Source organism: Stegodyphus dumicola, chromosome 12 (assembly GCF_044657685.1).
Source record: "Stegodyphus dumicola isolate Sdum_Otavi_A_Nest chromosome 12, ASM4465768v1".
Classification (NCBI taxonomy): domain Eukaryota; kingdom Metazoa; phylum Arthropoda; class Arachnida; order Araneae; family Eresidae; genus Stegodyphus; species Stegodyphus dumicola.
In genome coordinates this window covers 108347050-108371158 of record NC_140779.1, presented here as the reverse complement: position 1 = coordinate 108371158, position 24109 = coordinate 108347050, and the positions used below count along the sequence as shown (strand labels likewise).

General features: G+C 31.3%; 1 protein-coding gene across 1 annotated transcript in view; it reads right to left on the bottom strand.

Moving 5' to 3' along the window:
• LOC118204587 (protein SCAI) overlaps positions 1-24109 on the bottom strand; it is a 113701-nt gene that overhangs the window by 43072 nt on the left and 46520 nt on the right. Inside the window, exons 6-9 of the mRNA XM_085806777.1 lie at positions 21085-21183; positions 20422-20574; positions 9801-9920; positions 5985-6174 (exon numbers count right to left, since the gene is read on the bottom strand). Of these exons, the coding sequence (XP_085662903.1) occupies positions 5985-6174; positions 9801-9920; positions 20422-20574; positions 21085-21183 (562 nt within the window). The remainder of the gene's footprint in view (positions 1-5984; positions 6175-9800; positions 9921-20421; positions 20575-21084; positions 21184-24109) is intronic.

Here is a 24109-nt window from a genome sequence, read left to right as displayed (position 1 = left end):
ATCTACTAGCACTAAGAATATTAAAAAGAAAAGAAATATTGTTTCTAGAAAATATAATGACAGTTACTTATCATTTGAATTTACTTGGAATGGAGATGAAACGGAACCTCAACCTCAGTGTGTTGTTTGCGATGAACTACTATCCAATCAAAGTATGAAACCATTGTTTCTTAAAAGACATCTTGAATCTAAGCATGGCAATTTGAAGGATAACTCTGAAGATTATTTTAAGAGGGTATTATCGGAGCTCCAAAAAAGTTGACAAGTAATGAAAGGTTTTTATACTTCAAGCAAAAGAGCTTTGGAAGCTAGTTACCTGGTAAGCATAAGAATTGTTAAGACTGGGCAGGCCAAAATGAATTTGAAAGTAGAAGAATTAGCATCCGACATTAAAAATCATTGTTTTTCATTGATAAATAATTTCATTATGTATTTTCCTGAGGATTATGAAAAAGAAAATTTTATTAGAAATCCATTTTGTTCAGATATAAATGGAATTTCATCTCATGAAGAAAAAGAACAATTGATAGAAATTTTCTATGATCGAACTCTAACTGAAGATTTCAAAAATAACACACTTGTTAACGTTTGGCTTAATAATAATAATAATAATAATAATAATAATAATAATAATAATAATAATAATTTTAAAAAACATTTAGAAGCACTTCAAATAAAGCTTTACATGTTTATTGCCTTTTATACAACCTATATGTGTGAACAAGGATTTCCTGCCATGTTAAGTTTAAAAATTAAATGTGGATTCTAATTTAAGCTTAAAACTAAGTGAAATAAGACTAGACATAAAGAAATTGAGATTTCTCTTAAACAGGCCCAAATTTCGCTCTAAATTTTATAATTAACGTATTATAACTCAAATTTTGATAATTAAAACAGTAACCAATTTTTAATTTAATATTTTTATGTGCACATATTTAATTCAAATAGGTTGGCAAATGGCAAAATAATTTTTAGCCCAAAGGGCGTTAGACCAGCAGGGCTATTAATTTCAAAACAGCATTTTGTGCCAATTCACTTTTCAAACTGTTGCCGCTAAATATTATCGCTATGTATTATATTTAAAGAATGAATTAATAATGAAGAATCTGCATGAATGCATGAATGTTCCTTGCATTGTGAAAAAACAATGGTACCTAGAGCCATCGAATTTTGAATAATGTAGTCTTCCACACGAACATGGCCACTTGGATGCCCGAATTTTTAATTTGTTTTATTATTTATTTCAAATTTTGCAAAATTTTAACAAATTTTTTATTAACAAACTCAACTATTTCAAAGCGAGCAATGGCAAAACTATGGAAGGGGGGTATTTTTGTTTTATCTCTAGTGCGCGAGACTGTGTATCGGAAACTCTAAACATATGCTAATTCAGAATTATTTTGCGATATTGCTGAATTGAATTGAATTTTATGGTTTAAGTGCAAAGAATATGATATTCAATAAATAAACGTAACACAGAAAAGGTTAAAAAAGTCCCTTTGGACACAATGCAAAATCTGAAAAACTTCAGATTTTTATTATTATTATCATTTTTAATATTTCTTTCTATTCAGAAACTGAAAAATACCGTATTTATGCGAATCTAATGCGCATCCCCATTTTAAAACTTTAAATAATAAAACAATTTTTTGTCGGCGAATGTAATGCGCATCAATGGTATGAGGAATTTATTGAATCTTATTTTATACAACAATGGATTTGTATATAAACTATCAATCAATGGTATGATAATTTTATTTAAATTTAGATACCATATTTTATACAACAATGGATTTATACATAAAGTATCAGAGCATAGAATTAACCTATTAGTGGGCTATTGTTATGTGAAACAATCATTGTTAATTACCACTACTGTATATACGGTACATATCGTAAAGTATGAACATGAAATAAATCGTAACATTTCTATCTAGCTAACAGTTTCTACAGTCAGTGATTAATAGTAAACGTCTTTATTCACTATTTTGATGATAACTTCCTTAGTCCCCTTCTACGTAATGGTGTACTTAGGAGGCATATCAAACCAAATTGGCGTCTCGTCAGCATTGCCAATTTGCCCCATTGAAAAATTCTTTTCCTTCCGAAGTGTGATGACACACCGCTAAAATGTTAGTAGTTTTCCCTCAAAATCTGCAGGAAGCTTTTGGCATATTGTTGTACGGCGTCTTAGAGATAAGCCCATCCACTTCATCAACCGATCCACCCATCCACGGCTAGCTTTAAACTCTGGTTTCGGTATTCCAAGAACTTCAGCCTCCTCTTTTGCTTTATTTCTTATAGTGTCACTAGTCACAGGTTGTCCATTCTTCCTCCTTTCATGTACAAATTCCAAAACTTTTTCTTCAATTTTAGGGTGTCTTCCTTTGCGAGGGCCAGTGAAGTTCTTTCTACTAGTTTTAGTTGCAAACAGTGCCAATTTCTGTTGCCGCCACAAGCGAACATTGCTCTCAGCTACATTTAACTCTCTCCCAGCCTTTCTATTGCCATTTCTTTCAGGATAAAGAATTACTTTACGTTTGAAAGTAGCGTCATATGACATTCTTCTCTGCTTGCCCTCCATTTCGTGACTACGTACTCTGCAGTTTGTATCCTCTATGCAATAATGTGTCAACCATAAATGTAACGGTAAATGTAGTCGAGAAATACAGTAATCCATTGTTACGATTTAAATTTGGTTGACGTCATCGGCGAACTTTGCACTCGAATCTAATGCACCATCGAATCTAAAGCGCACCCCAATTTTGAGTACATTTGGCCAAAAACGATGCGCATTAGATTCGCGTAAATACGGTAATCATTGTAAAATATAGTGGTGGTACTTAAGGTTTTCAATTTTAGTTTAGATGGTACTCATTACTCAAAAGGTAAAGAACCGCTGATCTAAGCTCTCTTATTATTCCACAAAATAATCCTCAGTTGATGACATGCAGAAAAAAAATACAACATTCATTTTGAGTGGTAATAATGACAGAAAGGAAAAATCAAATAAAGGGAGGGGGAAAGCAATGTAACTTTGCTTTGTATAAATAAGGACATTCAAATCACACAACAGCCAGCATTAACCAACAAACATTCAATGGCAATTTTTTTTTAGTGAAATATCAGAACCTAACACAAAAGAATAATAATTAAAAAATAATGGCTTAAAAATTATGAAGAAGAAAGAGATATAATGTTGAACAATTAAGCTTATAAAAAGTTTAAAACTATTGATAACTGAAAACACAGCTTCAAAACAAACTAATAACAAGTTTAATCTACAGATTAGAACAGCTGAATGAGCTAGTAAGTTTACAGGCTTTATTCCACTTCCTGTTCCTTTAAAAAATACGGCATAATAATAAAAAGTTATTGATTATGACAGAAATGGAGAACAATAGATGGCAAAAAATTGAAAAATTCAATATTTCTGAAAACTTTAGTTTATTCAGATCAGATGGAAAGATGACATGGGGGGGGGAGATAACTGGTGAAGTTTTAGTTGTAAAGTATTTACATTGTTTTCATGATAAAATACCATATTAACAGACTAGAATAAACGAAAGCAGAAAAAATATTGCAGTCCCACTAGTAGTTGAGTATTTAAGACCACTGAATACTAGTAGTTTGATACCAGGTGAACCACTGGCTACGTGGTTAGCTTTTGTGGTATTCCCTTATGTGTAATGTGAACAGGAGCCAGTTTCCCTCAGAAAGCCCTCCGTGAAGGTATCTCTCCTCTTAGGGAGATAGCTCTCATGGCTTTTCCATACTCAAATAACCTAAACTTAATATTAGAAAAAAATGAAAAGATATATATCTGAAAATTAACTCTGGAAAAAGTAAGTAAGACTAAAAAAATCTAAAAATGAGTAACAGAATGTATATTCCTAAAATGAAAGAGACTTAAATAAAAGAATAATGCAATTAGGCTTGTCTGGGAGTTCAACATTTATAAATATTCATCTGCTCATTTAAACAAATTCTAATCTTATAACTGCCATAGCAGGTCAAAGAAATGGAGGAAGAACCACGAAAAAATTCCTTTTATAGCCAGGCTACAGTCCAAATACTAATCCAAAAAGAAACTTACAGTACAAAATAAGTAATTGTAACTAAAGAGCAGCATATTTTTATTTTATGGCTCCTATCCCACAGATGAAACAATTAATGGCACAAAGTAATAAAAAATAATAACATAGAAAATCTCAATGGTTCTTTGCCTCCCAAAAAAGGTGGCTTTATCACAATAAACTATAGAGCAACAAATATTATTTGAATAATTTAATTAACAGGAATATTTTCTGTGAAATGTCTGAAAAATGTTACTTCTCACATGAGGTGAGCCTTTTGCTAAATTATTCTAAGCAATGTAAGGAAGCTTTCAAAATAAATCAAAATATGAGAAATATCAAAATAATTTATTTTCTGCCTAAATATTTTAATCAGTTATGTTGATAACATTAGCATTTAAAGGGCACGGACTTATTTCAAAATGATAAATGAAAATAAACTGCTTTTTCTACCACTCCCCCCTCAAAATTGCAAACTATAAAGTGATTGAAAAGTAAGAATAACTGAAGAAACAAAGGTCAAGAACAAATGGAACTTAAAATATGCTATAAAGAACAGTCAATAATAACTTCTGAACTTTATCTTAATAACTAGTTCTATGAAAAAATATGACAATTGTCATATTAGTGATTCAGTTGAAATAGCAATAATTCCTACAAAAGTGAATCACTGCAAAATCTGAGCCTATCCTTTATGAAAGAGAAAAAAATAATTTAAGAATTTATCTGCATTAAATATGAATAACATTCTATGAACTTTATATATACTAAAAAAATCATAGGAGCAAGACTGAAATAATATAAAAAATCTATATGCAGTTTCTCTGTTCTTTGAAATCAAATATTCGGGAGTTAAATTTGAATGGCAATAGAACAGACAGATCAGTGTACAAAGTTATAAAGAAGTGTATGTGAAAATTCAGGGGATGCTACTCTAATTTTGCTTACAGTGCAGATAAAAAGATCCCAATAATAAATTAATTTTGCTACAATCACTGGCTTTTGAAAACAAAATATATAGTTACAAAGTTGATGGAAGAAGTTTTGTACAATCATGCCATATTCAGCTATTAAAATCTTCAGTTCAGACATATAAAACATATTTCTGCAATATGAAATCTCATGAGAAACAGAAAAGTATAAAAATATTCTGTTACATTTAATACTTCACATCCATCTGAGGAACATAAATTTTCAGCACATCCAGTAATTGTATTCATGTTAAGGGCCTTACTACTATAAGGACTACGAAACTACATTCTGAAGGTATGTATTCTGAAGGGGGGAGGGGGATCTGTTTGATTAAAGACGTCAGCAAAAGTCAAAGTAATGATACTTTCATTTTCTACTTTTTAAGCTACAGAGGTAGCAAACTTAACTGCCCAAACTGTTAAATGCTGCCAAATGCTTATGCTGTGACTGCTTTATAAGGAAATACTGCCAAAAACTATTTGGAAAATTTTACATGTTTATCAGATTCAAAACTCCAATTTCATAATTATCTGAACTGACTTGATCAACTCAGAAGTCAATTACTGTAATTTACAATAAATTATAAAATGTAAATTATGGATTAACAAAGTATGATCTATAAGAAGAAACAAACTTCTTTCTTTGATTATGAAATTACTTAAAGGATTTTAGATAGATTTTAAAAACAATAGAAAATACATTTCAGAAAAATTCTTCAAATAGGAGTATGTAGAGTAAACAATTAATATTTGTTTTTAATTTTATGTTTATTTACTTAAAGTGGACACAAAAGTTCAGGAATTTTATCAAATGATTCAGATGACTTTGGATGAAATTTGATCATACAGCAAAAAACAGTCTATTCTTTGCAGTTCTTTCAGAAAATTTTAAAAAAATTTTGCAAAAAAATGTAAATAAATAGAAAAAAAAAATTACCATCATCTGGATGTTTTACATTTGTGAAACAACCATCTGCTGACATATATAAAAGAAGCACACCATTAGGAGGCAATTCTTTGAACCCGGAGCTCAAGAAAACTATCAACTGACTTATATTGGGCTTATAAAGTAGATATTTATGAGGATTTTCACGCTTAGCTGGCCTTTGATCTCCATTGTCTGGCTGCTGTAATTATATAATTCATCAGAAATTCACATGCACAGAAATGAACCAATGTAAAAAGAGAAAAAAATTACATTTATAGATAAAAATAACTGCAGATAATTTATGTCATTTTCATTAATATTAATTAAGCTGGTATTTTAAATTCAGACATTGTTCCTACATGGAACTAAATATTTTCAATTTAAAATGAAACATTTTCAAAAGGCATAAAAATAAAAAGGAACATATAAAAAAGATCCTCATCTTATTAAAAGTTCTAAAAGAACCACTGAAAGAAAATATATACCATATATCCCCCTAAGAAAATATATTAAAGATTCTTTTGCTTCTGTCTAACAGAATATAAATCAGTACTCAGCATCACTTTTAAAGTAGAGTCTAATTTCATCCATACAGGAAATTTGGTGCTAAGCATATTTTATTGAAACTGAAAGTAAATAATCTTAAAGCTATTTCTCAGCTCAAACCACCACATCCCTTTTTTTTTACCCCCTAATTAAAGTACTTGTTCTTTTCAAGAATTTAGCCAATCTTCCAGCAAACAGCAGGATAATAATTTTTCCCAGTTTCCAAAGCATCTGAAATCTTTAGCCATTGGCAATTATTCTAGTTCTGCTCATACACATGTTCATTGCTCTACCTCGAGAGCTTCTCTTTCTAATTTTCATAGTAAATTTTCATTTTTGCAGACTACTATGGAAATTTCATGCTGAAATTTTAAAAAACTCCCATAAGTAAGCTGTATTATACCCAAATAAGAAGCTTCTTCTATTTAAATAGAAAATAGCATGCTGGAACAAAATAATAATTGCTAAGTAAATTTGCTTTTCTAATCAACTATGGATATTTGGTGTGCAACATATTTAAACAGGAAATACTCGGTATTAGTGTTAATAGAGATTTTAACTGTAAAATTTAAAAGGTAATTCAAATGTTAAAAACAGGTCTGCATCCACCACTTGCTGCGTCAAAAATACTATCCCTGGTTCACTTTTAATGACAGGTCACTCAAAAAGTATATGAAAGGCAGTAAGATACAGTAAAATGAATTTATATTTAAATGGACCCTAGCACTTTATTAGTCTTTCCTTGCAACCAGTAAGTATATTCATTTGTTTCAATACATAAATGCACTTTTATTGGAATAAAGAAATCCATTTCATAGACCTCCCCCAAAAGAAAACAGGAATGCTAAAAACTTGTATTCCATTTGATTCTTCAAAGTAATGATCTGATTCTATTTTGTGATATCTTCATCTATTATATATAGCAAGACCTTACATTCCCAAGACATTTCGAAAATTGTGTTTTAATTGCATACATAATTTAGCTCATCCAGCCATTCGAACGATGCCAAAATTAGTTCGTACTCGATATGCGTGACCAAATATCAACAAAGATATCACGAACTGGGCAAGACGGTATATTTCGTGTCAGAAATCTAAAATACACAAACACACTTCAGCCCCTTCACAATCATTTAATAAAACTTCTACACAATTTTACTATATTCATATTGATCTCATCGGCCCACTTCCATCTTCCAATGGATTCACATATTGCCTAACAGCTACTGATCAGTTTACTAGATTGACAGAATATATCCCCCATCATTAATATTCAAGCTACAAAGGTAGTGGAGGACTTCTACACCAACTGGATCGCCTGCTTTGGTGTACCAGCTGCTATTACAACTGATCAAGAACGTTAGTTCGAGTCTCGTTTATTTAAGGCTCTAACTAAACTCCTAGGCATACAAAGAATACGCAGAACTGCTTATCATCCTCAAAGCAATGGCTTAATCGAGGAAATTCACCATACTTTAAAAGCTGCATTAATGTGTCACGACACACTAAAAATGGACAGAAGTTTTACCAACTGCGCTACATGGTTTGAGAGTGGCCTTCAAAGAAACCATCAGTTGCCCGTCCGCTGAACTTGTGCACAGAACTACCATTAAACTCCCATGTAAATTTTTTCAACACACATCCGATATTGCAACTGATTATATTGAATACATCGAACAACTTCGAAGTTGCATGCAGCAACTTAAACCAAAATTAATTGGATCACATACAGCAAAAGCAGTATTTATTCACAAAGACTTAAAAATGTCTTTGTGCGATTTGACACAGTATGACGGCAGTGTACAAGCACTGTACAATGGCATTTTAAAGTTCTCAAACACGGTGAAAAGTGTTCAAATTATCCATACATAGAAAATTTTTTCCAGTCTCAAGTGGCCAGGTGAAACCAGCATTTTTGTTGAATACCGTCACGGAGACTTACCCTCCTGATACTTTGAAACCTAGATCTGCCCATCATGCCAAAACAAATATTCGTCATACTCGTTCAGACAGACATGCGCTTTTTCTCGATTTTTAAGTATTATCATGATGATACTGGAGGGGGAATACGCAGCGAACCACACAGAGATCAGAAAATAATGTGTGAGGTCTCTGCAAGTCACTGTTTCAAAGCTTTTACTATGTGTCACACGACATGGTTCTCACATCGCAATAATTTGTTACAGTTGACAGTACATTAGTCATAACTTCACAACCAGTGTTAAGAGCTTTTAGCGTGCTGCACTGTGTCTGTCGTCAAAGACTCTTGATTTCAGGAAGGCTGACGAACCAATGATCTTGTTTCCCCTTTGATATCGTTCCAGATATAACGAATCAGAGGATGTAAAATACTACTGAAAAATTAAGGAGGCGTGGGTTGCCGACTTTTTCCATCAAAATAACATATCAGAATGCTCTTGAACTCTCAACTAAAGAAGCCCTCATTATCAGGAACCTCACATCATAAGAACTATACTTTACTTCAATAACTGTTCTATGCTACCCATGAATTATATATATTTGTATAGAGCTTCTCATAATTGTAATAAATATGTTTTGAGTTTAAAATGCAGCAAGTATTATGCAACCTCACAAATGTACTAATTATTATATGGAGTCAGATGTGCTACCTGCCGCTCAATCACCCACAAGTTACTCTATATCCTTGCATATAAAAATCTTACACTTTTTTGGTAATGCAGCATTAATGGCTATTTCCATCTTGCAATACTGAGAAGAGATAAATTATATAGATAATAATTTTCTCAATTTGCTGTTTTTTACTGAAATCCTCTATCTGCAGCCATCTATGATAACTCAGTAATTAATGCAAGCTTACTATGTCTGCTCTGTTAACATTTCTTTCTTCTTACAAGCAGCTTCATTTTCTGCCAGTTCTGGTACAGTCTAGAAGGCAAGTTTGTGTTCTAAATTTGCATTAATATGGCAAACTTACGTGAATGCAATTATCTGATCCTCATTATAATAAAAACATTATATAATCAGAGTATGTTAAATTTCTGTAAACGATAATGTAAATCAATGATACAACTGATTAAAATAATATTTTAGAAATTTATTTCTTAAAATTTTTGGAACTTCCGAAATTATCTCAGCTTTTAAGCTATTGATAGAAAGATTCACTCGAGTGTATGTTATAAGCAACTGATCGTTATGATAAACAATAAGGGTTAAAGCATAATGTATAAGTTTGATCATTCCACAAAATATCTTAATATACATATATGTAAGACAAATACAAGAAAGAATAAAAATTACAAATGGAATTCTTCCAGGAGCAGGAGATGCATCAAAAAGTTGAGTAGTTTCTTCCTGAGGTTCTCTTTCCAAAGTTTGCAGCATGCGAAACATATCTAATGTAAGTTCACTAAACTTCACCTACAAAAAGAAATTAAATAAATAACATATAGTAGCTTTTGTAATACTAATTAATTTAAAGTACTTCATTATGATTTTTTAAGATATACATCAAGATTGAGAAACTATACAACATATGATTAACAAACTGTACTAGTATCTTAGTCGATTTATATCTGAATTGTCACTGGTATGTATATAATGATTCAGAAGTGATGATGCAAAAAGAAAAACCACTAGACAGTACTAAAAATGTTACGTACACAGTCATGGAAGAATATAACGGTGCAAGCTCACAAAAACTCAGCATGAATAAAAACAGAGATCTAATAAATTACTCTTTTAGTGCACCATATAAAACAAAAGCTTTTCTGATAAGTGCTTAATATATACAGACATTTAAAATTATTTTCTTATTGACTTTGATGTGGGAAGACTGTAGAAATTTACTGTATTATAAGGTTAATGTGTGCTGTACACTAAACGCTAAACTACCTGGCATCTAAGCTTACCTCTACTATCAATAAATCAGCAACAAATCTAACTAAGGATATTTTGAAGAGCTAACCATGGCTGATGTAAGGATTCACGAAGCTCTGCAGCCCTAGAAATGTTCTAAACCAGTAGCATGATCAAGAAGGTTGGAATAGATGTAGTAAGCCTCTTGTATACTCCGTAATCAAAACCAAGTTAAATAAACATCATTACATTGAATATCATACTCCGGATACCAAGATGATGTGCGACTAGGATTTTAAATTGCCCTTCTTGAAATGCTTAAAAATTTACTATTTTCATGTCTAAAATTTAAAGCCCCCTTCACTTTGATCAACTGAAAGTTAAAAAAAAAAAAAATAAAAGCCTATGATTAATACTGCAACAAAAATTATTTCGCTCTACAAAATAATATTTGTAATCACATTGCTTTATACCTGCATACTTTCCTCTATTTAAATTACACTTTATTATTTCATCAAAATTAATTCTGCTTAAGTATTTAATTATTTTTAACAACACATATAGAATACAAAGAGGTTTATATACATGGAAGTTTTCAAAGCAAAAATTGCTGATTATCTTGTTGATATTAAAATAATTATTAGTATGCCAAAATTTTCACATTAAAACCTTTCAGACTTTCAGAACTTAATGTTAAATTCAAATCCTAATTCATTTTTAAAAGTGTATTGCTGATGAAAATAAAATGATACATCATATAGATTTCGAAAATCAACAAATCTTGTATATCAGCTCACTGTTGTTAGACTAAAGTAGATGTCAAAAAATGGCATAGCTGATGAACTAGAATATGAAACATCAAAAGTTATTGAAATAATTTTATGCTGTGTTGTAGCACCATTTCAAAGAAACAGTGATGGGTGATTTTTTTCACTTAGCCCACAAAATTACTTCTTTATGGCAAAATCATCATCCATTAAAGAGTGGGGAGGAAAATGCTCTCAAAAATAAAAAAAAAAAAATTAATAATGCTTTAAAGTGTGATATTATTCAAAGAACTCTCTTTTGTGCAAGAGTAAATTGCAAAATTTACTCGTGTAGCCCATTACACTGTCAATTTTCTTGCTGGAACACACACAAGATTGTCACAAAGTTTTTTTCTGTTCTCAGGATGAGTTCTAATATATATTTCCTTACATCCATGGAAAGTGTTCCAGGAGAATAGTACTTTGTTGCTTTTTTTCCCTAATTCCAGATGTTAATGGAGGCCTGCAGGAGACAGGTACATTTCCCTATTGGGAAAAAGAAATCGATGCATGACAGCTCAGTTGGTGGCAAATGAGTTTCTTGCTGCTACAGGACAGTGGAATATCCTGAAAAACTGTAGCCAAACATTTGGGAGAAGGAGGACAATATGGCCATAGATTTGTTGTATGTGTGCCCCACTGTTCAGACAGCACTGTACTGCCTGTCTGCAATATCATGAACACTGCAATTGGACTGAACAGGACTGGGCTTGAGTAACATTCTCAGATGATAGTAGCATAAGTCTGTGATCATCTTGTAGTTGCCAAATGATCTGGCATCAGAGTAGTACTGCTAATCATTCAGAAAATATCCACAAAAGTACCAATATCCGAGATGCAGTATCACAGTATGGGCTGGCATCATGATCAATGACTGCATGCCCCTCTCTGTGAAATTATGACTGACCAGCATTATATTAATACACTTTCAATGCTTCATGTTCCCTTTTTCCATGAGGCTTCCTCTATTTAATTAATTCTATAAAATTAATTCTGCTTAAGTATTCAATTATTGGCAAATGTGATATTTTAGTGTAATATATACACTGTATATGATACATTACCAGAATGCCTTTTATATTTACTCTTGAGCAGCCTAAAAACTCTTGTCTACTGATGACTATTCTTCTTTGGAATCAGAATCCAGGCTTGAATCAGAGTTTCTCAAAACTCTTGGTTGGAAAAAGTCCTAGACACTGTATTGTTTTGCCACCACTAAAATAATAATCAGTAAGCTCGTTCTCACAGGAATAGTTCAACAAACTACCTGCACACAAGTTTTCATCCTCACCTTTTATTTTACCGTGCTCTATTTTTAAGAATTTACTATAAAAAAATCCCTGTGTCACCAAAAAAACCACGGATAATTCATAGAAAATCAGTTTTGTTTTCTCCTGCACTTCAATAACAATCTGCACAAAATGTGTTCAGTAATTTTCCGTGCTTTGATAATATATATAAAACGAGTTTAGTTTTTCACACTTAAGAAGTATTTACATAAATTTGCTTTATAACGCATGACCAAGTTTATTCAACCCCGTATAACAAGATTTTGGTGTAAAATATATTAACAATTAACATACATTTTTCAGTTATTTTTTTTTTTTTTTTTTTTTTCAGAAAAACTGTTAGAGACCACAGCTATGCCAAGGCTTTGAACAACATTAAAACTCTCATTAAATCATAAGGCATAGGTATTCTAAAATTTACTTAACCAAAACACGAATAGAGGTAAAAAAAAGGTAGCAAAGTAAGTGACTTATGACATTTACCTATGAAATGTAACATTAGATGGTATGTGACCGGACTGATTACTGCATTTAGATATACTAAAACAACTCATTTGATTCATTCAAAGAACCTGCCAATTAATTGGAAATCTAAACAAATCCAAAATATTGACAATGTAAGCAAAATGTGATTTAATTCAAATGCTGAACTTCTATGGTATCACAACCAGCTTGAACCAATTTTCTCGCATGACGGCCTATAGCAAATCAATGCTTCAGAATTAAGACAACCTATAACCTTTTTTAGGAAACCACTTACACACCATTTATTCAAATTTCCTTGGTCAACGTAATTTGGACTTCAGACAAATTCCTTTATGTCTGTTGTTTTCCTTATTCTAAAGCATACACAGGTAGCTGTTTGCAGTAAGCTTAATTTGTAAACTTGTTAATTTGTAAATTTATTTGTAAATTATTTATATCAAAAATTGCTTAACTTTCAAAATGATATTATAATCATAATGTTTTAGCTAATACAGTAAATCCGTGTTGGTATAGTGATTTCCTGTTATGTTTTACCACCAATCCTCGAGTTCCATATCACAGATTATGTTCTTACTGCATTAATATAAATATTAACGAGACATAGTGCACAATACAAATTAAGCTTTATTTCGGAACCTCGCGCACACTGCCCGAGAGCCTGCCTCTCTTCGCTCTGCTCGCTACTCGTAAGAAACTTCTCCTCTAGGGTTGCCACACTTATCGGAGGGCGCAAGGCGCGCTCCTTATCGCCATCACCACAGAGTTTCCCCCCAGTTCCTTTAATGGCTATTCAAAGGAACGACATAGGTTATGAAATTATCTCAGAGTATCCGTGCTGTCGGGTATTTTTTTTATGATTACAAAATTAGAATATAAAATTAGAAAAGATCAAAATGCAATTCAATATATAACAAGGTATTGACACATATAATAATTAAGCTTTATTTCGGAACTTCGCGCACGCTGCCCGAGAGCCTGCCTCTCTTCGCTCTGCTCGCTACTCGTAAGAAACTTCTCCTCTAGGGTTGCCACACTTATCGGAGGGCGCAAGGCGCGCTCCTTATCGCCATCACCACATTGGATACAAATTTGAGGAGTGCGATTTTGTGTGTATGAGTCATCTTAATTATCTCCATTTAATTTGCCCAATGCAAGAACTTCAATTATACACAATATGCTGCAGTGCATCAGCCATGTTGAGTTAGTCCTCTTCAATGACTGATTTAAAAATTAATTTATTAAAGAAGTCAGACATTACTTAGAATGGCAAAACCTGAGCTTTAAATTCTTTGTAATGCCCAAGACATAGTAATGAAGGCCTCCCAACACTGCATCCAAATGTACAGGTTTTATTACTTCCACCAAACACCACTTCCTTAATTTAACTAATGGATCAAGGAATCATAAAAACATTCAAAGCCTATTATATCAGCCATATTTACATCTCTGCAAATAAAGAGGTAGATGAAGGAAGCCAAAAATTCAGAAGCATCACAGGATGCTGCACAGAAATCACTAAACTCGCATGGGAACAAGTAAATTCATCAACAATGAATGCTTGCTAGCATCAGCATTGGCACATATTGTCAACAATTCATGGCTTGAAAATAAAGCCATGGAAATCATACAAATTGCAAAAGCTATAGGTGGCAAAAGATTTTGTGACATGGAATAGGAAGAAACAACAGAAATAATGGAAAATGGACAGAAAACTAGTGACAGTGAAGAAGATAAATAACCTTTAACCCAAAAGAAGTTAAACAATTGTAAAAAAAAAAAAAAAGAGAGAGAGAGAGAGGCATTGGAAGTGTTTGATTCCATAACAGGCACTGAAAGATGCTGAAACTTTATGATGAAAAAAGAAGAGGACACTTTATGAGAAGTGTTGAAAAACTTTGCACTCTTTAATACAAAATTTTAATGAGTTGTGTCAGCAAAAATCACCAGCTATTTAAAAAAACTATTATATCATATACCAACTTATTAAGCAGTAAAAGAAATCTTCTCAATTAGCATTTATTTCATTTCTCCATGTTAATAAAAAAATTATTGAGGTTTATCTAAATCATATATACTTTCTTAAACTAAACTATATGTAACTTATTTGTTTTAATGTTAGAAAGTTAAACAGGGTTCGTATACATTTCTGCACATGGAAATTAAGTACTTTTAAGGACTTTTAAGGATCATTAATGAAAAAACTTAAGGACCTATGAGCAAATGGGAACTGAATAAATTCAATTAAAAATATTATCTATGCCTGAATTTCACTTTTTAAATACCATCCTAAAAATAAAATAGATCCCTAAGTAGTACGCATTATTACTAAACATAAATTAAATAACATAATTATTAATAAGTTTGAGAATAAAAAACCAACTTTATGCAATTTATCAAGTAGCATTAAATATTTTACATTTATAATAGTTGTACGTATTTAAAAGAAGATAAGTGACATTTATGTTTTTTTAATAGTTAGCTTTATGTTAATTTTTATGTCTCATTTTGCCACATACTTGGTCAGTCTAGAGGTTTAGTAAATAACAGGGAGATTTTATGTCAAACTGCAAAAGTTAAAATAAGAAATAAGATGACTGAATGTTGTCACCACTGCTGCTTGTCTAAAGAGAGACCTGCCGATTCGAACAAACCTGAAATGCCTGATGTAGGCACGGTTGGCAAGTGTTGAAAGTCAGTCAAGCTCTGTTTGATGCAGTTAGTGTCGTAGCTTTCTGTAGAGTTCCAGGGGTTGTAACACAGGTAATATACTTTAAGGTTCCAATCAGCCATTAAAGCACCAGCGGTGATAAGTTTTTTTGTATTATTTTAAGTCTCACTAAATGCAAAGAATAAGTTTTACTTGAATTTTTACATTTTTGTATTTTATCTCGTGACCACAGTGAGTATTAATGAAAGGCAACAATTCGTGTTAATATGTAGAGATAATTTTTAAGCGTAATCAGTTAGTCATTATGGATTTACATGGCCACTATTAAATTTTATTTTTTAACAATAATTGTTAAAAAAAGGCTTTATTAAAATCAAATCTAATAAAATTTCACAGTTTAAAATACATGTAATTTATGACATTGATTCTTAACAGGGTTGCCACTCAAACAGGAGAATGAAATTCCCTGACTTTTCCAGGTATGTTTCGAGAAAATTCCAGTCTATCCGCGTAATGTACGTTGGCTGTGCTAAGAGGTAAATTAATTATGGTATTACTTGTACTGTGTAGCAAATTCACTTAATTATTCAATAAATCCCAGAGGACATTTATTCTTAATTATTCTTGGTACACTTTGTTTGATAATTTTGTTTACTTTTCCGCTTAAAAAAACTTAATAAAATTTAAGATATATACATTGGATAACAACTGTATGTTTTATTTAATTATTACTCATGATCATCCCCAGTTCAACACGAGGCTAGTCCGGTTCTTATAAATCACAATGCAATGCTAAAAGTTAGGTTAGATTTTAGGTAAATTTAATTTGAGTGAGGTGTATTCTTAAAAGGCACCTTAACACTTGAAAACACAAATATAATTATAATAGAAGTTGTTTTCTCCACTGAAGATTGAGATTAGAATCTGCCCAATCTGGAATAAAATAAGGCTTTTTTTGCAGGCATTCTACAGCTAAACGAAAGAAAAAAATCTATTTAATGATATTTTTTTACTAAATTGAGGTATTTTATATTTATTTCGCAGCATACATAAGGAAAAAATATGTGCATTAAATTTCGTCATGTCATCATACTGCTAGAATTGATTTCAGGATTATGCCAGAGAAAATTTCCTGAAATTTGGAAATATTATTTACTAATGATAAATAAATTTAGAGGGAAGAAGCAACATTAAATGATATGAATAACATAAAAATAAAGATAATTACTTAAAAATTTAATTAGAATAATCAACGATATTTTAGCGAATATAGTTATATTACATGGTTATCCTAGATGATTGATTACTATTTTTTATTTTACTGCAAAATGACAAGGTATTTATTAAAAAGAAAAGAAAAAAAAAAAAAAAATTTTGCGGTAAAATCCTAGTATACGATACAGCCTTCGCATGATTTTGAAAATTGTCGCCAAGAACAAAATGACCCATTTACTGCTCATCATCATGTCGCCAAATCCCGCTGTACCATACATGGAGATTATTCTGACCAAAGAACGTCTATGTAAAAAGCGGAGGGAAAATTTGCCAAGGGATTTGACGACGGAACGGCCAGAATTTCCCTCTCCGCGATGTGTACAGGAAATTGAGAAACACGTGTTAAGAAGAAACGTTCTTTGACAAAAAAGAAAACTACGAAAATCCGTTTTTAAATTACTGCGAAAAACGTTTTATCAAAGAACGTTTTTTTCTTGGATTTTTCGCAATAATTTTAAAAACGGATTTTCGTAGATTTTCCCCCCCCCCTCAAAATAACTAATCCATGAATTAATTTACTTGCGCCAAAAAATATTTTCTTTTCCTTTAAAGACATTTTAAACGATATTCATTTTATGAACTCTTGATAACGTGACCTTCGAACTTCGACACCGGTTTCGAGCTTTGGCAACAGATATATCGCGCATGCACAGCTGTTTCCCGCTATGATGAAACTGAGCCACGTTTGTTGCAGAGAGGTTTTCCTTCTTTACAATACATATTTTTTTAATTCTAACCTTCATGGTACCGTATACTACGAATAAACCCATTTTGTTTTATACGAGAACAGGTACTTTCTTTAGTTCATGCACTGCACATGCGATTCTCGAGGTTACTGGAAACCAAGAGTTGCGGGAAACTTGCTTTGCCTTTCTAAAAAAACAATCAAATTGGAGCTGCGAAAATTGGCTCTATGCCAACTGCTCACGTGATACACAATTTGCCAAAAAAGTTATCTCTTCCGACGTCGGCGCAAAACTCGCCTTTTTTGGCGGGATCGTTGTATGAAATTCCCTGACTTTTCCAGATTTTGACTAAAACACTTAAATTCCCTGACTTTTCCCGGTTTTCCAGGTAGCGTGGCAACTCTGTCTTAAATGACATTAGGATAATTACACATTAAAAGCTACAAAACATTTATGTTTTGTAACAACACTCAACAAAATATTTATCTGTCATTTTAATTTGAAGCCTTCCCAGACATTTTGGCTAGTTTATATAGATTTCCTTCTCTTTAAGTATTTTTTCTAACAATTAGAGATTTGTCTCAATATGCAAACTAATGCTCTTGCTAGTTTTTACGTTCTTTATCTCCTAACTTGCCAACCTCTCCACAATGTAGCTATGTTTACTTGATCTGATAAAAGTTAAATAGTCCCAAACCCCCCACAGACGCGAAGCATATTATCGCTATGTCTCAAAGTAACTACAATATCAGACAAAGGTTTAAATAAGCCTCTTATTTAAAAAGAACTTGAAACATAAAGGCATGTTCTGATGCTAACAAAATCAATTACAGCTCACAGTGATGTAATTAAACAAGAACAGTCAAATTCAAACTAAAAATGTGGACTAGTGGTCAAAGATTATACAATTTAATTTTAATTTAATCTGGCTCAGTAACTCTATCATATGAGGAAATAAAAATGGAAAATTATAGTAAAGGCTGAAATCATAAATAATTGGGTAATTTACATAATAATAACTGCACATATCTTATCTTTGAAGAATAATTTTCTTTATGTATTCAGTTTCTTTCTTCAACACATTTTCTTTTCATTTTAGATATTTTTTTGGATTTAATTAAGGATTTATGTTATTCTAAAAAACACTAAATGCACTTAGAATGCACAGAAAAAGCGACTAATTTTATTTATTTAGTAATATGAACATTCAGAAGAAATATGAAATATATATGGTAAAGGCCAGTTACAGAGCTGATGTGGCAGAATTTTTAGAATTTAATGACACACCAAACAACAAAATCTAAAAATGGCAAAACTTTTAGTATTTAGAGCTGGCATTGGAAGCATTTAGAAAGGCACTAGGCAACAGAATTAGGATCCACAGAAATTGCATCAAGTGGGAAAATGCCTAGTGCCAGCTATATGTATGGTGCATTAACGCATATTAGATGAATCTTTTAAATTGTAAGTTTTCAATTTCTTTATTAATAAAAAAATCCCTTTCTATAATGCCTGCCCATGTGATAAGATTAGAAGCATTTTTGATATTTTCCATGCTTGTGTCTAGTGAAAAGTACAGAAAATAAAGGGAAGATAAACATGTTAAGATTCTAGTATCTGAAAGTAAAACATTCAAATATTAATGTTTTCTTTGTTCTTCCAGACGTTCTCCAAAAAGTAAGAAACTCACTGCAAACTTTCTGTAAAATACATCCATTACATGTTGATATCATGGAGACATTTTTCATTTTGTCACATATTTCTTGAATCCTCTAGAATCATGGCTCTATAAATCTTGCCTTCAAATCGTTCTAAACTTTCCAAGCTGCAATGTCTAAAATCCTAAAGAAAAATTATCCCTACCAATTCTGTAACAGCAAAAGGCCAGAAATATTTTGGAGGGAAAAAGTGTAAAATTAATTTTATAGAGAAAAACTGTGCATATTCTGAGAATTTTAAATATTCTGAGACAATTACATGGGAAAAACTCTTACTATGAAAAAATTAAAAACAGACATTTTTAATTAATTACACAGCTAATTTTACTTTTGCTAAGAGCTGTTTTGTAAATTGTGCTTTATAGCATTATACCTTGTTTATTTTTGAGATTCAAAATATTGTATAATAAGTTGCCAAAATGAAACTTTATAATATGACAGCAAAAAATAAAAATGTTTTATTTTAATGTTATTTTTAAATATAATTTCAATATATTACCATTATTTTAATGAAATTTATCAATGTTACGATGTTTTTAAAAAAAATCGTGAAAAAATTCTCAGATCTTGGAATTAAAAATTTTCTATAGAAACTGATCTTAAAACCACCAAAATGTTCATAAGTCACCAAATTCAGAACCATTTAATAAAAGAATTCCCATCCCCAAAAGCAAAAAGTTGTTTAAGAGCTCTTTATTAGAAAAAAATTTGCTATGCTTATGTTTCATTTCTTGCTTAGAACCTCGAGTATTCATCATTTATATTAAAACTAGAAAGAAATTATAACCCACGAACCCATTCAAAAGATAACCATACACGTCAGTGAATCACCAAAAATATTCCTCCAAAATTCTAATTCACACTCAAAATGGCAGTTGTAAAAACAGATAGAAATTTCAGATGATTAAAATTAAGGACCTTCTGCTGATTTTGGCCAAAATTAAGGACTTTTAAGGACTCTTAAAGACCGTATGAACCCTGTTAAATTTTCAGAAAGGGATTTTACCATACGTACAATATATTAATGACGTAACCCCACTGTTCAGCATGTACATCAGTTTCTATGTATGTTCATATACAAGTATATATATATAAAGAGAGGGCGAGAAAGAGAAAATTTTGCATCAAAATTTACCTGGTCACAGCAATTGCCCATGATTAGAATTTCTTGTAAAGTTAAATGATTGGAGGGAAGTTTTTCCACAGGAGGACTATTTAAAGGATTTAAACGGTGAGAAAGTACAACAGATGTAGAATCAACATCCACAATATTTACTAGATTGTCAGCCTGAGGAATAAAATAATATTACAATAAAAACAATAGAATAATAACACCATTTGTATATATTGCAATTGCACATAAAAGTTATTAATAACGAAGTATACCTCTATTCTGCAGATTAAATAGGAAAAGATAACAACAAACAATATACACATTTTTATTAATTTTACTGTAACATACCAGATGTTTATTTTTATGCAGTAACAGTAGCATGTACCATAAGTTGAGGAACTATAACGCCTTTTTTAATTTTTTTTTCTTTTTTAATAGGCATGATATAAATTAACAAAGAAAAGAGTTAATTACCTACTGTTTCAAATATAATCACTCATTCTTATTATTTTACACTCGAAATTTAAGGCATACAAAAAAACGTACACCTAACTGAAAGTTCACTATTATTTTTTAAATATTATGTGCTAGTGAATTTATGTGCCTGCTGTCAAGGAATTAAAAAAAATAATAATTTAAAAAAAAAAAAAAACTGAGAAAAGAAAACACAGATGCAAAGCTTACCTCAATAAATGATTTTATTTCTCCTAGCACAAGTGACCATTCTAATTGATCTTCAGGTTCATAAGTAGCTGTATAATCATCTATTTGCTTGGCTAATTCCTATTTTAAAACAAATAGATCTGAATGACGATTTAAAGAACAAAAATATTTTCTATGTGTGTGTGTGTGTGTGTGTAAAATATAACAAAACATGATAGCTGCTTTAAGAATAATTGGCAACCTCAAAATTAACTATTCTAGATTTGGTGGTCTCTTTCTAAATTCATCTGTTGTACAAATTCCAGATCCTTCCATGTTACATAACAACATAAAATTAACCAATCACAGATTAGCTGTACTTATACATCAGACTTAGTATAAATACTCCTGCCACAATAAACTATGTCATTCCTTTCACTAGCTTCCACCCTGCAAACACCTCTGCTCTGCTTATGCTGCCCTGTCCAAAATGCTTATGCCTTCCTTTTAAAACCAGTGACACAGGATTTACCGCATTTCATTAGGGTAAATCCTGTGTCACTGGTATTAAATATCTACTAAGATGGTTTTATATGTGTGAAAATAAAGCTTGGGACTTCTTCAAAAGGCATTTGTGTCAGTATCATGTGTTTGTCTTGCAGCATAAATACGCATTAATATATGTATATATATATATATATATGTGTGTGTGTGTGCGAATCAAAATTACAGTCAAAAGTCGTTAATTCGGACACCCATAATCCGGAATGATCTATAATCCGGACCTCAAAGCTACAACCTTTCTGCGCATGCGTCCCTTTGACGCATGCGCGTAATGCGTCAACGCGACGAATTTGCGTGTGCGCGTGTGCAAAATACGCTTACGAATGCGCGTTTAATGTATAACGGACGGGATAAGCTAAGCTAAAATTATCTTAATTATCTATTTCAGTTAATGTTGCAGATTGCGCTGTTCCTTAATCTTCGAAATGGATCCGGATTATTATTTTTTGCAGACTGTTAGAGCAATTTTATAAAAGTAAGCTTGAACTTTCGATTATGTCAAATAGAATTTTCGATATATATTTACTAATATGTAAAGGATATACAAAGCGAAAGTATCTTTCGGAGTCCATTAAACAAAAAGTGGATAAAGGCATATTCTTTGTTTTTCTAAACTTTAACGTTTGTTTATCTAAACTTTGTTTATCTTTAACGCAGCGGCAGCGTGCAATGAATTGGAAGTTGATCTGTCAGCACTATCCTTATTTTAAGGGCAGATGTTTTTATTTTATTTGGCTTATAATTGCTTACTCAATGTAGTATTTCATCTCGATGTACTCCGTCTTTGATATGATTTAAATCAAATGCCTCGTCATTATAATTCGCTTCCGATAGCGAAGAAAGTGACAGAGGTTATTGAAAACGAAAAAATTCCGATTGACAAATTAGTCGGTATTCTTGACACAGCAATTATAGGACTTGAACAGCGGAACTTTGTAACTCAACAAGAAATTATGTTTGTTTCTAAAATTAAAGAGAATGTATTATCACATAAAAAACGAAGCAACTTAAACAACTTACATTGAAAGAAATGTTTAATAAAGTAAACAAATAAACATTAAGCCTTTTTTTTTTTTTTTTTTTTTGTAAATTTTGATACCCTTTAGATCATAATTGTTCTTTATTTCGTAAATTATGGTTTCATATTTTTAATTTTATAATTTCTGCATGCCATTTTACCAGATTTAAACTGATGATCTATAATCCGGGAAAATCGATAATCCGGAATCGCCAAAGTCCCGACGAGTCCGGATTAACGACTTTTGACTGTATAACTTAAATTAGCAATATCACTTAATTCCTCATTTTATTTTGGGTATTTCTCCTCTTTCTTCTAAAATAATGATTTTTCTGGTTCTAAATTAATTGTAGCATATGACTTCTACATAACAATGATAAAACAGCTAAATCAGAACTTAACTTAAAATTATGAGATCTGAAACTTTTCTTTGAATAAGCTACCATAGCTGCACACTTTGTTTCCACCTCTGTTCTCCCTAAGCTGCTGCCTCGCTGCTTTCTTCCGAACACAGCATCAAAAATGTGAATGTTCTTGAAGAGGCAAGATTAGTGTTTTAAACTGTTTGTGGTTGCAAACTATTTATTGGAATAAAAACAAATATTTAATCTACTTTGGCAGCCAAATTTGCTCTTTATTATGGATCAACATTTCAACATCTATGCTATCAACATTTCTAAATTATTACACACACACAAGAGAATAACATATTAAATTATACAACTTCAAAAAAAGATTAAAAATTTCTTTGATATTTTAGGAATCTTTAAAATTATTTAGCCTATACAATTCTCAAAAATGAAAGGTTTTTTTTTTTTTTTTTTTTTTTTTTTTTTTTTTCCCATTTATAGTATTGGAAACATGACATCAAATACAACTTGTGGAAATATATATGCTTTAAAGAAATTTTTAACTTCTAATTATTCTTTCCAAGCCCATGATCTCCCTCTCAAAATGGAAACATCTGAAGAACGTTAAGATGGAACGTTGTTGTTCTTCAGAAACACTTTTTTTTTCTGGTCAGCTGGAGGCATGACACAGTTTTTTGCCTTTGATCTTTTTCGTCTTTTCTCTTACAATTTCATGTATCAAAATTTAATTAATCCAGAAGTTTTTTTTAATTACCATATATTTTTGAATATAAAATGATTTGTGCATACGCAGAGAGAAAAATTTTTCTTCAAGAATTTATGCAAAATTTACAGCTCATATACTCACCGAAATGAAAAAAAGATTCCTGTAATGTGTAAACATGCCACAATGAGGGCAAAAGTGTTGCCATGCAGGTAAAACACAGGTGGAATATTTTCCAATCAAATTGCTGTACAGTAAAATGCCAGACACCTATGATAACAGTTTTAGGTCTGGTAACCCTACTTTTTCATTTACATTTACTATACGATCTTGCTAGTCTTATTTACTGAGCCATTTTATTTTTTTGACTGAAAGATAAGCATACACAGAAATTCTTATATGGCAAATTTA